This window comes from Pelophylax lessonae, assembly GCF_965119305.1.
Source record: "Pelophylax lessonae genome assembly, chromosome: 1".
Classification (NCBI taxonomy): Eukaryota; Metazoa; Chordata; class Amphibia; order Anura; family Ranidae; genus Pelophylax; species Pelophylax lessonae.
The window spans coordinates 733,935,739-733,950,867 of record NC_138768.1 but is presented as its reverse complement, the minus strand read 5'-3'; the positions used below and the strand labels follow the sequence as shown (position 1 = coordinate 733,950,867).

At 44.7% G+C, this 15,129-nt stretch overlaps 1 protein-coding gene across 1 annotated transcript in view; it reads right to left on the bottom strand.

The window, feature by feature from the left end:
- The window catches only part of DLC1 (DLC1 Rho GTPase activating protein), a 665,949-nt gene that overhangs the window by 479,227 nt on the left and 171,593 nt on the right, over window positions 1–15,129 (bottom strand). The window contains exon 3 of the mRNA XM_082244040.1: window positions 7,792–7,950. Within this exon, the coding sequence (XP_082100166.1) occupies window positions 7,792–7,950 (159 nt within the window). The remainder of the gene's footprint in view (window positions 1–7,791; window positions 7,951–15,129) is intronic.

The window sequence follows — 15,129 nt, the reverse complement described above, 5'->3', positions numbered from 1 at the left end:
TCCTCAAATCCCCCCACATTACAGTCCCCAGAATCCCCCACTTGAACGTCCTAAGCCCCCCCACATCATAATCCTCAGCCCCCCCACTTTAATGTCCTCAGCCCCCCCATAATACTGTCCTCAGCACCCCCTCCCCACTTTAATATCCTCAGAGCCCCCCATATAAAATTTTGCATATCACCCCCCCCCCCCCCCATACACAAGCTCTAAGCAGGGAAGTAGTAATTAGATAAAGGATCATCTAGCAAATGAGGGCAGGACACACACACTCCTCAGCTCCTTTTTAGCCTTTTTTTGCCCCCCCTCCCCTCACTGTCTTACCTTACACAGACTGGAGATCGGGACAGCATGTCTGGATGGATGGCGGGAGTTGCAAGATAGTGATTGGTTGCTAGCACTGGCAATGGTTAGAACAGGCTCCTAAATGTAGGTACCGCGTTGGTCCAAATGGAACAGTGATGCCGTCCGCATTTGGACCGCTGGCTGCCATTTAGTGATTTCTGAACTATGGGATATATACAGGAATTTTTAAAATCATATTATTAATGGTGACGATCATTGACTTATATTAGGATTGCAATGGTGCAGCGGGTGATCAGACACTAACTGACGCTAGGGGAACTGACTAACTGACACTGAAATCATCAGTGATATTAATACAGTGATCAGTGATAATACTTTACACTGTCACTGTATTAATGACACTGGCTGGGAAGGGGCTAACATCTAGAACGATCAAGGCGTTAAATATTTGCCTAACTATGTGTAATATTGCCTAAACCCAGAAGTAGGCAGGGATGTACAGGTACATCACTTTGCCTACAGTGGCCGCTCATCTGCAGTACATTGCGACGGGCGTTAAGTGGTTAAGCAAACAATTACTCAGGTGGGAATATGGTGGGCTCACCCGAAATATCTCTTTTTTCCCAGTTCTTTCACTAGTTAGACCTGCACCTATAATAATGTTCACTGACCATGATAATTCCTCATGCACCAGCAAACCTCAACAAATGTAAATTGTGATAAATTTTCGTTTAGTTTCTCCTCTGACAACCTTTCAAACATTTCCGTCTAAATTTAGCAACAGAACTGCATGAAGAAGGAGGTGCAGGGCATGTTGAGAGAAATTAGAAGTTTTTTTTTAGTTCAGGAAACATTACCCCCTTTCTTAAGTTTCCCCCCACACACGTCCCCAATCACTAGGCCAGGGTTGTGCTGAAGAGGTCCTTGGGATCTGACATTGTTTTCTTTGTGCAGGGTTCCCCATTAAAATCTGCACCAGATCCAAAGGGTATGACATGAATTTGGGGGGACCCCATGTCATTTACAGTTGTGCTCAAAAGTTAGCATACCCTGGCAGAAATCATGAAATGCTGGCATTGATATTGAAAATGTGACTCATCATGCCAAAAAATTGTCTTTTATTTAAGGATAGTAATAATATGAAGCCATTTATTATCACATAGTTGTTTGGCTCCTTATTAAATCATAATGATAACAGAAATCACCCAAATGGACCTGTTCAAAGTTTACATAACCTGGTATGTTTGGTCTTGGTACAGACACACAAGGTGACACATACAGATTAAAATGTAAATTAAAGGTTAATTTCCCACATTTGTGGCTTTTCAAATTGCAATTAGTGTCTATGTATAAATAGTCAATGGGTTTGTTAGCTCTCATGTGGATGCACTGAGCAGCCTGGATACTGAGTCAAGGGGAACAGAAAAAAACTGTCAAAAGTCCTGGTTACCAAGGTTATTGAACTTTTTAAAGATGGAAAATTATAAAAAAAGATATTCAAAGCCTTGAATATGCCAGTCAGTATTGTTCAATCACTTTTTAACCACTTAAGCCCCCGGAAGATTTTACCCCCATTCCGACCAGGGTTTTTTTTGCGATTCGGCACTGAGTGACTTTAACGGACAATTGCGCGGTCATGCGACGCTGTACCTAAACTAATTTGACGTCCTTTTTTTCCCACAAACAGAGCTTTCTTTTGGTGGTATTTGATCACCTGTGCGATTTTTTGATCATGCGCTATAAACAAAAAAAGAGCGTAAATTTTGCAAAAATAACAATATTTTTTACATTTTTTTATATGAAATTCCCCCCAAAAAAATGTAAAAATCAAAATGTTTTAACATTTTCGGCCAATTTGTTTTATGCTACATATGTTTGGTAAAAAAAAATCGCAAAAAGCGTATTTTTATTGGTTTGCGCAAAAGTTATCGCACTAACAAAGGGAAAGATTTTTGTCATTTTTGTTGTTTTTTTTGTTAACGTGTAATGACGGCGATCTGCGATTTTTTTTTTGTAGTACTGCGACATTGCGGCGGAAAGATCGGACCCTTGACTGACATTTTTGACACTTTTGGGGTTACCAGTGACATTTCTACAGTAATCAGTGCTATACGTATGCACTGTTACTGTAAAATTACACTGGCAGTGAAGGGATTAACTTTTTTTGAGAGGGAGGGGTTATGTGTGTCCCTAGGGGCGTGATTCTAACTGTGATTGGCTGTGGCTTGAGGTGTAAGAACAGTGATCAACGGTCCTACATAGTAGAACCGTATGATCACTATTCCTACACAGGGGAGAATGACAGGCGGCTTGTTTACATCAGCCGCCTGCCTTTCTCCCTCTGCACCGACGATCGCCGAGTGACCGGCGGGCATCGAGTCCGCTGGTCACACGCGCGGAGGGGGGTCCGTGACCGCGTGGGAGCGCGCCTCCGGGGGCGCGCGCTTGCTCCCTAGACTCCCTTGCTCCCTAGTACTACGTCGCTCTGCCTGTGAGGGGCTGACCGCCGCAATAAATAGTCGTGCGGCGTTCGGCAAGCGGTTAAGAAGTGGAAAGTTCAGGGATTTCTTGATACCAAGCCAAGGTCAGGTAGACCTAGAAAGATTGCAGCCACAAATGCCAGTAGGGTTGTTAGGTGAAACAAGAAAAACCCACATGTAACCTCAGGAGAAATACAGGCTGCTCTGGACCAAGATGGCATGGTTGTTTCAAGGAGCACAAAACAACGATACTTATCCGCATAGTAATGTTGCCAGAAACAAACCTTTATTGCGCCAATGCCTTGAAAAAGCCCAGTTACAATAAGCCCGACAACACCCCGACACACCTCACAACTTCTGACACACTGTAATCTGAAATTAGGGCTTCTTTCTGGCAATTCAACCATGCAGCTCATTTTTGTTCAAGTATCGTTGTACTCCCATACCCCCAACAGGTTTTTAAAGGAATAGTGCATTTATAACGTTGCCCTTTTAGGATTATTATATTCACTGCTCCCTGCAAAACAGTTATTACTTATTTATTTATTTATTTATTTATTTATTTTTTTGCATTGGTACATGACCACTGGATCTGTGCCCAGCCATCTATGTACTTTTTTGCCAATCCTTTGGCTATTATCCTTAAAAATTGAGAAAAATATTTTGACAATAATTTCACTTATAGCTGCCCTCCTTATTCTTCCATCTTTTTGTTATAGAGCAGGTTGTTTAAAAAGCAGAGAAGACCACAGAAATCTGCTTACTGACCACACTTCATAGGTCCTGGACAGTGGTGCAGAGGGGTGGAGATCCCCACAGGAGAAAGTTGAGACCAAAGGGATAGACAGAGACCATAGGAGAATATAAGAAACAACTGCCCCCCCCCCCACCTCCCAGAGTGATATGAGACATGATAAAAGCTCTCCAGTCTCTGTGAGGCTGGGAGTCATATTTCTCTGGTGAGTGGGGGACCACTTGAGGGGACACACCACCATCACATCTGAAAAAAGAGTAAAGAGAAATGAGATTTGCAGAAGGGACTATTCTGACATTTTGGCTAATCCCTAGTATACTTATGTAGCACCTTCATAGGTAGGTGCTAGGAAAAGCATATGTGTGGCCCTGTCTGCTTATCAGGGGGGCCTGATCAGTCAGTTAGGCTGTCATGTGTTCCTAGGTGTGGTCTGTTGAGTCTGAGGAGTCTGCCCACTGTATCCATTGAGGGCTCTTGCTGGACAGTGGAGGAAACCTGGCCAATAGCACACCAAGGCTTATATCTGTCTCAGTGGGCGGAGTTTGCTGCAATGCACCCTGGGACTGGGTATAAGCCTGAGGGGAGCACGTGACAACGGGTCTTTGGTGGGTAGCAGAGTCCCAGGAGGAGACTGATGGCTGTCTGTCCTCCTGTCAGAGCAAGTGAGGATGTCCTGAGCTGTCGGCCTAGAGGACCGGAGGCTGAGCTGGGCTACAGGAAGGTTCCAGAGTGCTGTGGACCGAGTGGAGCTGCTGGGCAGAGGTTTCCTGGGAAAACAGTGTTGTGAGTATTCAAAACTGCCCAGGGGTCTGCGAGAGAGAGGGGACCACTCCAGAAGGTCAAAGGGATCCGGGAGCCAGCTAGCCAGTAGTGGTGGTTTAGAAAGGGGGTGCCAGTGTCTAAGCCGTGAAGATTAGAGAGAAAGAGGGTGCCGGTGTTCAGCAGTGCAGCAGTGTATTCAACTAGCTACCTCAGCAGGAGTGCTTGAGGGAGCTTGAAGAGGACTCTTTTAGTCAGAAAGTAGTCCCAAGTCAATTCAGCATTAACAGGCATTTGGCCAGCGTTCACCAGTGTCAAGTCAGCATTGATAGGCATTCGGCCAGCATCAAGTCAGCGCCAAACAGCAGTATGAAAGTGTCTCAACCAAACGAGCCTAGTTTAGTTCCAGGAGTATCCCACTCATCCTTTCTCCCATCCAAATTACCAAATAAATACAAAAAACCCAAATATACTGGACTGGTCATTGTCTCAGTGCTCACACTTGGAGAAATATGCTAAAATGTGCTGTTGTTGCTAGCGGTAACCCAGGGGGACCCATATCCAGCAAAACGGCTGGGAATTGTGCTACACTTAATTAATTTCTTTAGGCTTGAAAATACACATTGATGCAGTCAGATTGTTTTCTACTATACAATGCACTGCAGCACAACAATTTTATAGTGTTTGATTTATTTGTATGACAATTGTATGCTTGCTGTTGCTTTCCTGAGATAGGTGACTGTGATATTATGCTGGGAGCCACTTAGTGGTTATTTAGATAGGATATATGGGGATGTGTCTTCAGTGAGGCCACTCACATTTTTTTTTGTATTTTTGTCATTATGTCCATCAGATGTTTTCTTTGCTGCCTCAATATCTTTGGTGCACAATATGTGTTTTAGAGGCAACATGAGCAGCACTTGCAGGCCCTCGAAGTGAGAGTGGGATAAATGATTTGAAAGGGGATGTATTGGCAATGATTCTAAGCAGTATCACGTAACAAGTCCCTGTCTCTTGCAGCAGGCCTCTGGTCTCCAACAATCCTTATAGCAGGTCCGTAGTCTCTGACCACTTCTCTTAGCATGTCTGTAGTCTCTTTCCTCTGCGGCATTATATATATATATATATATATATATATATATATATATATATATAATATTTTTTTTATAATGTTATGTGAGGCCCTTTGGTGCCTTCAGGGACTTCATCAGCAGCCTCTCATACCTCATCAGTTGACAGCTGTTCTATACACACTGGAAGATTCCTCTCAGCAATAAACACTTGCCAGGTTGTTCTAATCATTGCCTATACTATCCAGAAGAAGAAAAAAAGTTGTGGCTGGATTTCTACTTTAATTTGTTAATTATAACACAGTGTTTACAATGTATAGTATCTCTGCTTTAAAGCGTTCCAAAGATTTGCCTTCATTTTTAAAACACTTGCCAAAGGGGTGTCATGAATAATAATTATTTGCCCAAAGCCCTCTTGCTACCTTGCAAATGTTTGACCAAAATATCATCCTAACTTAACATGATGAAGTGAGCGGGAATTTGGATTCAAACACATGGGAAAGAGTAGAAATGGCAGGGTAATTATCTAAACGATGCTGTATCATGAGACTTGTCAGCATCTGCCAAAACAGAGATGTTTAATGAGAGGTAAATCTCAAGTCTTTTAATCTGCTATGGGAAACAAGGATTTTGAGTTTGACTCTAAAATATGGCTGGTATTAAGCCACATTCGTGGAGAGACTTCAAATTGATGATCAGTGATAGTGCAAGATAATTGGCACACAGCAGTCAACTAGATACACAATTAGTTTAATATGCTACATTATTAAACTGGTGTTAAAATTACCTTGACATTTCTTATTTAAAAGGCAACAAAATCTACTTTAAAAAAAAGTAAAGTGCCTAATTCATAGAAGCAAGTAGAATGACATCTAAAACAAATGCCCTCTGATGTGCTGTCTTTGGAACTGTGTCAAGAAGGGTGTAGGACACGAGGTAGATACAATACACACAGATACGGAATCGTTTTTGTTCACAAAACATCTTAGAATGTCTCAAACACATGAATAAAGTGAACATAACCAGGTTTGGTTCAATGCAGGTTCAGCAACCATTACAGAAGTTTTAAATCTCATTGAAGTCCATAGGAGTCAAACCTTACAAATTAGCAATTGCAGTTTTCTGGCCTAATAGGCAAGGGACTGCCAAACAAATGATACAGGAGGCTGGGCAGTGGCCTTGGGACATGCGCCAAAAGGTGGCCAAAAGGACAACATTGAAAATGTATTGAAAAGGTATTTCAATATCACACTGTATTATGTATAACAGTTAACAAAATGTCAAAAGAGAGTGCACAAAAACACCTCAAAACCACAAACTCCCATTCCAGAAATAAAGTGGTTGTTAAAGTGAAAAATTACAGTGCCATATTTCAGACACAACACCAAAACATATGGCACAGTGGCTCTAGAATATGTAAGCATTTTGATTGGGGTTTGGGGAAGCAACTTAAAAGGGAATGATAAGTGAATTTGTTTCAAGTCAATTTGTTTCAAGAAATAACAGAGTACAACATTTTAAAGACAGCAGTCAAAAATATTATATAGGTTCGCTGGTCATCATGCAGGCATTTTTACTTGGCCACTATGTTAGAGAAAGAGATTAGGCATAATAATATGTAAAACTAGTTTATTATGTCATAGTCAAGAGACAGAAATGTAGTCCTTACCTCCGTTTCAGCAAGTGCTATCGAAATTTAGTGAAGTTTCCTATTAAAAAGTCAACTTTTTAATACCTTTAATTTTGGACCTTGGCCTAAATAAATCATCCAGACAAGCTCTTAAGAGTACTCTCCCTTTTAAGTGGAGCTCTTTAGGGCATCCTGTATTTAGGGATTATCCTCACTAATAAATCTTCCGAACTGCCCTCATTAAACATCCTCCCTCTCATTCACACATCAAAGAGCAACTGAGGCAATTCTCGAAATCTGAAGATAGAAAAATGTTACAGATTTGAACCACAGATATTATGCCTGAAGGTCAGTCCAATGACAGTTTTTACAGTGTATTATGGGACATTAGGTGGGGCAATTGCCGCTCAATGTTCTTAAAGTTTTGAATTTATCTGAAAACCTGAACAGCCAAAGTTTGGTCAGAACTTAGGTTTGGACTGAACCTTCAGCTCATCCTTACTCAGTAAAGAAAAACCTAATCTGGCCTGCTATCCCAAAATTGTCTTTTAGGGTCAGGAAGGGCTTACTTTTGTTCAGTGTTTGACAACATTGGCTACAGACGTCCAGCAGGTGTTTTTTTTTTCCTCTGGACCAAAACTTTTGAGGTTTGCAAGAGGTAAACTTGATGATCATATGTGTTTTTGGAACGCAGTTTGTAATTGGATGTGAAGAAAAGTGAAAGTTCAAAAAGAATACTAAAAAACTTTTGGTTAATTTACCCTTCCATTTTCTTACCACATTGTAGAGACTTACTTGTGTAGCTTGGAGTTGTCGTTGATCGAACATTTCTTTGCAAGATGGAGATGGAGAGGATGGTGAGCAGAGAGCATTATCTATATCTTTGTCCAGCTGATCTAGTTTCATTATTAGTAGCACCATAGAGTCCAGTCTTGACTGACCTTGTCTAAGTTTCTGGAAAGAAATGAAACATTTACATTAGAATGAATATCCATTTGACAAACTAAAGGACATTTAAATGCTAGCCACTTCCGTACCACCTGCCGCCTATATACTGTGGCAGGGTGGTTCAGCTGCGCAAAATTACGTACATGTATGTAATTTTGTGCACAGGATTTCTAGAGTGCATGTGCGCCACGGGAGCAGTCTCCTGCTGTGATTGGACACAGCGAGAGCCAATCAGCGGGTCCTGCGGCCACGATGGCTATGTAAACAAGGCATACCGCTGTTCTGTTAGGGAGGAAAATAAAGATCTTGTGTTTTATCTAAGCTGAAACACAGATCTCTCCTTTCCTCTAGTACAGTGGTCCTAAACTCCGGTCATCGGGGCCCACTAACAGTCCAGATTTTAAGAATTACCTTGGGGAGATGCAGACTAGAATACTGCAATCACTGAGCAGCAAATTAAATCACCTGTGATGTAATTTAGTTATCTTGCAAACCTGGCCTGTTAGTGGGCCCCGAGGACCAGAGTTGAGGACCACTGCTCTAGTACATCCACTGCCCCCACAGTTAAAAAGCACTCCCTAGGAGCACTCTTAACCCCCTTGATTGCCCCTAATGTTAACCCCTTCTCTGCCAGTGTCATTTATACAGTAACAGTGCATTTTTTTTAGCTCAATCACTGTATTGGTGTCACTGGTTCCCAAAAAGTGTCCCTTAGTTTTAGATTTGTCCGCCACAATGTCGCTGTCCCACTAACAATCGCTGATCACAGCCATTACTACTAAAAACAATTTAAAAAAAGTCCATAAATGTATTCCATAGTTTATAGACGCAAACCAATCAATATACATTTATTGGTATTTTTTTTTTTACCAAAAATTGTAGAATACATATTGGCCTAAATTGATGAAAAAATTTGATTTTTTAAAATTTTTTATTGGGAATGTTTTATAGCAGAAAGTAAAAAATATATATATATTTATTTTTTCAAAACTGTGCTTCATTTTTGTTTATAGTGCAAAAAATAAAAAACCACAGAGGAGATCAAATACCACCTAAAGAAAGCTCTATTTATAGAAAAAAAAGGACATCAATTTTATTTGGATACAGCATCGCACGACCGCACAATTGTCAGTTAAAGCAAAGCAGTGCCGTATTGCAAAAAATGGCCTTGTCATTAAGGGGGTAAAACCTTCTGGAGCTTAAGTGGTTAATGGATTTTGGCTCACTGTGGTCAGATCATTTCTACTAATTGCTTTGGGTTGCTTTACCCTGTTTACTATCCCCATATGAAGGCAAGTGCATCAGAGCTGCACATGTATAAAAAAGATAGCAGAAGAGAATAATTAAAACTATCCCATAGCACATACTATTGTGTTTGATATTGTCTTTTAAAATTCAAATGAAATAATATAAGCACACCCTAGTTGCCATAAGCTTTCACTTCTTAGAACTACCTTTAAAATTGTACATGTTATGTCTTTAAAAACTTCCAAAATATCACTGTCTTTGCCCTGTGGTAGAATTTGGGTAAGACCTTTACTGAACACATTTTGCTGTTACCCAGAGGGATTTGGAGGCTTTTAGTTTTGACTGGCATGTTTATATTCTCATCTGATATGCAATACCTGTAGCCATCTCTGTACTCACTACTGATCTTAGTTCTGGGCATACCAATACACCACGAGGGGCAAAGTCAATGTTACAATGGGGTGTTTTCACTAAAGCCGAATAGTGCATAACAGGCTCACTCCTGCATAGAAACCAATCAGCTTCAAGGTTTTATTGCCAAAGCTTAATTCAACAAGCTGCTGTTAGAATCTGATTGGTTTCTATGCAGAAATGAGCCTGATTTTGCACTCTCCAGCTTTAGTAAATAAACCAATTGTTTTCCCATCAACTGATGAACTCCTGGCTGGTCTAAAGTCCTCTCCTTTGGCTGGTAGTGTAATATATTTAATTTGGCAATGCATCCAATGTTGCCAGTGGGTGGAGGGAAGCAATATGTATTCTGCTTGGCCTAAACATTAAAATCTCTACACATAGGCTGAAAGAAGTAGTCATGTAAGTTATATTACATGGTCATAGTTTTGCCCAAGCTCTTCCCACATACAAACACCCATACACATGTAGCACTACTCTGCTGGGAGCTGCTGGTTACGGGCAGGGCCGGTTTTAGACAAAGTGTGGCCCTGGGCAAACCTAAAAGTGGGGCCCCAAATATTTTTATATTCTGCCAAAAATATAGGCGCCATATATGGTGATATGCTGCGCGGCACCCAATTGCACCAACCGGCAAGGGAAAGGGAAGAGAGGGGCCGTGTCCTTCCACAGGTACGCTAGGAATCTGTAAGATCGGTGATATGGGCTCCTGACAGTGACGTGGCCCCTTTGTAAAATCATTAGACACAAGGAACAAAAGTGCAATAATTTATAAACAAGTGCAATATAAATAATTCACAAACCAAGACCAGTGCATTACAAAAATCATACATAGACAAAACCAGAGCATTACAATAGTAAATTGCCAGGTCTAGGTGGGGTAGGGTTGCTACCTCACCCCTTTAATCCAGGACACATACGAATTACCAGTGGCGGCTGGTGCTCAAAATTTTGTTTTGGGGGGGGGGGGGCGCAAACAGAAAAATGTAATAGGCATTGCTTTGTGGCAAAAAACGCTGTAAAAAATTGCGTGACTTAACAAACAATCATTAGGTTGGTTCAAGATTGACCAGCGTGTCCCCATTCACTGCACAGTGACCAGCATGTCCCCCATCAATGCACAGTGTCCACAATGCACAGTGACCAGCATGTCCCCCATCAATGCACAATGACCAGCATGTCCACATTCAATTCACAGTGACCAGCATGTCCCCATTCAATGCACAGTGTCCAGCATGTCCCCCATCAATGCACAGTGTCCAGCATGTCCCCCATCAATGCACAGTGTCCAGCATGTCCCCCATCAATGCACAGTGTCCAGCATGTCCCGCATCAATGCACAGTGTCCAGCATGTCCCGCATCAATGCACAGTGTCCAGCATGTCCCCCACCAATGCACAGTGACCAGCATGTCCCCATTCAATGCACAGTGACCAGAATGTCCCCATTCAATGCACAGTGTCCAGCATGTCCCCATTCAATGCACAGTGTCCAGCATGTCCCCATTCAATGCACAGTGTCCAGCATGTCTCCCATCAATGCACAGTGTCCAGCATGTTCCCCATCAATGCACAGTGTCCAGCATGTCCCCCATCAATGCACAGTGTCCAGCATGTCCCCCACCAATGCACAGTGACCAGCATGTCCCCATTCAATGCACAGTGACCAGCATGTCCCCATCAATGCACAGTGTCCAGCATGTGCCCCATCAATGCACAGTGTCCAGCATGTCCCCATTCAATGCACAGTGTCCAGCATGTGCCCCATCAATGCACAGTGTCCAGCATGTCCCCCATCAATGCACAGTGTCCAGCATGTCCCCCATCAATGCACAGTGTCCAGCATGTCCCCCATCAATGCACAGTGTCCAGCATGTCCCCCATCAATGCACAGTGTCCAGCATGTCCCCCATCAATGCACAGTGTCCAGCATGTCCCCCATCAATGCACAGTGTCCAGCATGTTCCCCATCAATGCACAGTGACCAGCATGTCCCCCATCAATGCACAGTGTCCAGCATGTCCCCATTCAATGCACAGTGTCCAGCATGTCCCCCATCAATGCACAGTGTCCAGCATGTTCCCCATCAATGCACAGTGACCAGCATGTCCCCCATCAATGCACAGTGTCCAGCATGTCCCCATTCAATGCACAGTGTCCAGCATGTCTCCCATCAATGCACAGTGTCCAGCATGTCCCCCATCAATGCACAGTGTCCAGCATGTCCCCCATCAATGCACAGTGTCCAGCATGTCCCCCATCAATGCACAGTGTCCAGCATGTCCCCCATCAATGCACAGTGTCCAGCATGTCCCCCATCAATGCACAGTGTCCAGCATGTCCCCCATCAATGCACAGTGTCCAGCATGTCCCCATTCAATGCACAGTGACCAGCATGTCCCCATTCAATGCACAGTGACCAGCATGTCCCCATCAATGCACAGTGACCAGCATGTCCCCCATCAATGCACAGTGACCTGACCAGCATGTCCCCATCAATGCACAGTGACCAGCATGTCCCCCATCAATGCACAGTGACCTGACCAGCATGTCCCCTATCAATGCACAGTGACCTGACCAGCACGTCCCCATCAATGCACAGTGACCAGCATGTCCCCCATCAATGCACAGTGACCTGACCAGCATGTCCCCCATCAATGCACAGTGACCTGACCAGCATGTCCCCATTCAATGCACAGTGACCTGACCAGCATGTCCCCATTCAATGCACAGTGACCTAACCATTATGTCCCCATCAATGCGTGACCCCCCCCAGAGGACTTCACTTACCTCTGGTGCCACTGCCGTCACCGTGTCTGGCGTGCTGCTCGGGACTCAGTCGGACGTCTTCTCCCTCTGAGTCCTCGTCTCGACCTGCATGCGCGCCGCCCGTCACCGTCCCGACTCCCTGGTGACCGTGCTGCTCGGGAGTCGACTTCTTCCTCCTCCATGGCGCTGCGACTCGGTCGGCGCCGCCCGCTGTCTCTTCTCTGACAGCGTACGGGAAGGTGTGGTGAATTTGGTGGGGGGGATCACATATTAGGGTGGGGGTGTCAGTGGTGAATTGTGTGGTTTTGGGGGGGGGGGGCTACACTGCCACTGTATCATACCCCCCCCCCCCGGCACACAATTCACCACTGATCTCCTCACCAAATTCACCACTACTGTGTCATTCCCTCCGAATGACACAGCAGTGGTGAATTTGGTGAGATTACATATTGGTGGGGTGTCAGTGGTAAATTTTGTGGTGGTGGGGGGATGACACATCGGTGGTGAATTTTGTGGGGAAATCACATATTGGTAGGGGGTTTGTGCCACAGACAGACCCCCTACCAATATGTGATTTCCCCACCAAATTCACCACCGATGTGTCATTCCCACCCCTACACCACCACTGACACCCCCACCAATATGTGATCATGTCCCCCAAATTCCCCACTGCTGTGTCATACCCCCCACACCACCACAAATATGTGATGTCCCCCAAGTTCACCACTGCTGTGTGTGTCGTTGTCCCCCCATCACACAATTCACCACTGACACCCCCACCAATATGTGCTCTCCCCCAAGTTCACCACTGGCACTATGGTGAATTTAGGGGAGATCACATGTTGGTGGGGGTGTCAGTGGATGTGGTAGTTAGCTGGGCTTGCTTATTATCTACTCACTGACCTCTGTCACCACTTATGAGGACACCATAGAAAGACAGCGCCGCCGGGCCCCTCCTCCCACAGATGCAGCGCTGGCCACCGGACTCCTCCTCCCACTTCCATAGCACGGCCGCCGGGTCCCTCCCCTCCTCCCACTTCAATGCCATTGGCCGCCGGGTCCCTTCCCTCCTCCCACTTCAGTAGTGACAGCCGCCGGGCCCCTCCCCTCCTCACACTTCAATATAGAACTGGCCGCCGGGCCCCGCCCCCTAATTCTATAGCGGCGGACGCAGGGCCCCTCCACTACTCCCACTTAGCGCTGGTCGCCGAGCAGCAGTTCCCGGCGATAGCCCGATGTTGTCTCACTCTGAGACAACATCGGGTGAATTAGTGCTGTACTGGGCGGCGGGTTCCCTTCCCGTCCGAAGTGCCCGACCGACCGGCGACCACTCAGTCTGCCCCTGGAGCCCGCTGGCCGCTGCTGACAGTGGCCCGGGGCCCCTGGACATTCGGGGGCCCTGGGCAGTTGCCCAGTTTGCCCCCCCCTAACGCCGGCCCTGGTTACGGGTTCCCCTCGGTTACAACTAGACAGTATAGCATATTTAAAGTGCTTGACTTTGTCAGAAAACAGTCTATGGGTTTTGTTTTTTTTGTTTTATTTGAGAACTTGGATAGGAGAAGGGATGAGTAGGATACTCCAACTGAACAACTATGCACAATTGCTGGGACTTCTAAATATTGCTGAATGCGGCAAGGCCGCTGCTTCACCTTGTCAATGCAGTGAAGAAGAATTTGATGAACTGTATTGCTCTGTATATCACTCTTCAGGGCCCTACTTGATACCCCCTTTGTCCCAAATCTTCAGGGTTCTATACGGCACCCCCTTTACTATGACACTCTGTGTGACCTAGCCCCTTGATCCTCTGACTTCACTGGAGTGGTCCCCCTTCCTGAGCATACCCTTTGGCAAGTCCCCTGGTACTCACAGACACTGTTTTTCCCAGAAGATTCTGCCAGCAGCTCCACTGTGAGCTCCACTGGATCCTCTGCAGCTCAGCTCTGCACCTGGTTCACTAGGTGGACTGCCTAAGACCACCTTCCTCATACAGCAGGAGGAGAGACAGCCATCAGCCTCCTCCTGGGACTCTGCTTCCCGCCAAAGACACCCTGTCAAATGTCACCCCGGCTTTTATGAGCAATCCCAGTATGCACTGCGAGAGTGCCCACCCACTGGGACTCCCACAAAAGCCAATGTGTCACTGGCTGGGTTTCCTCCACTGTCCAACAAGCTCCCTTATTGGATACAGAGGAAACACTCCCTCAGACCCAGTGAATCACACCTGGAAACATGTAACAGGCAACCTAACAGATCAGGCTCCCCTGATAAGCAAAAGGAGCAATAGATGCATTTACCTAGCACCTACCTAGGAGGGTTCTACACACACATATGTAATAAGTTAAAGTAACCCTAGTATAAAAAATTATAACTTGCAACCTCCTGTAAAAAAATGTTTTAAATGCATCTTTCCACCAGTTGAAGCGTTCAGCCTTTGCAGAGATATGGGAACTGCTGCTAGTTACATAGTTACATAGTTAGTGAGGTTGAAAAAAGACATCAGTCCATCCAGTTCAACCTATGATGTGTGTGTGTGCTTGCTGTTAACCGTACATTGTATACCCCTGTATGTTGTGGTCTTTAAGGTGCCCATCTAAAGTTTTTTGAAACTATCGATGATCCCTGCTGATACCACTGCTTGCGGAAGAGAATTCCACATCCTTACTGCTCTGACAGTGAAGAACCCCTTACGTATTTTAAGGTTAAACCACCTTTCCTCTAGTTTTAGTGAGTGGCCACGTGTCTTATTGTATTCCCTTTC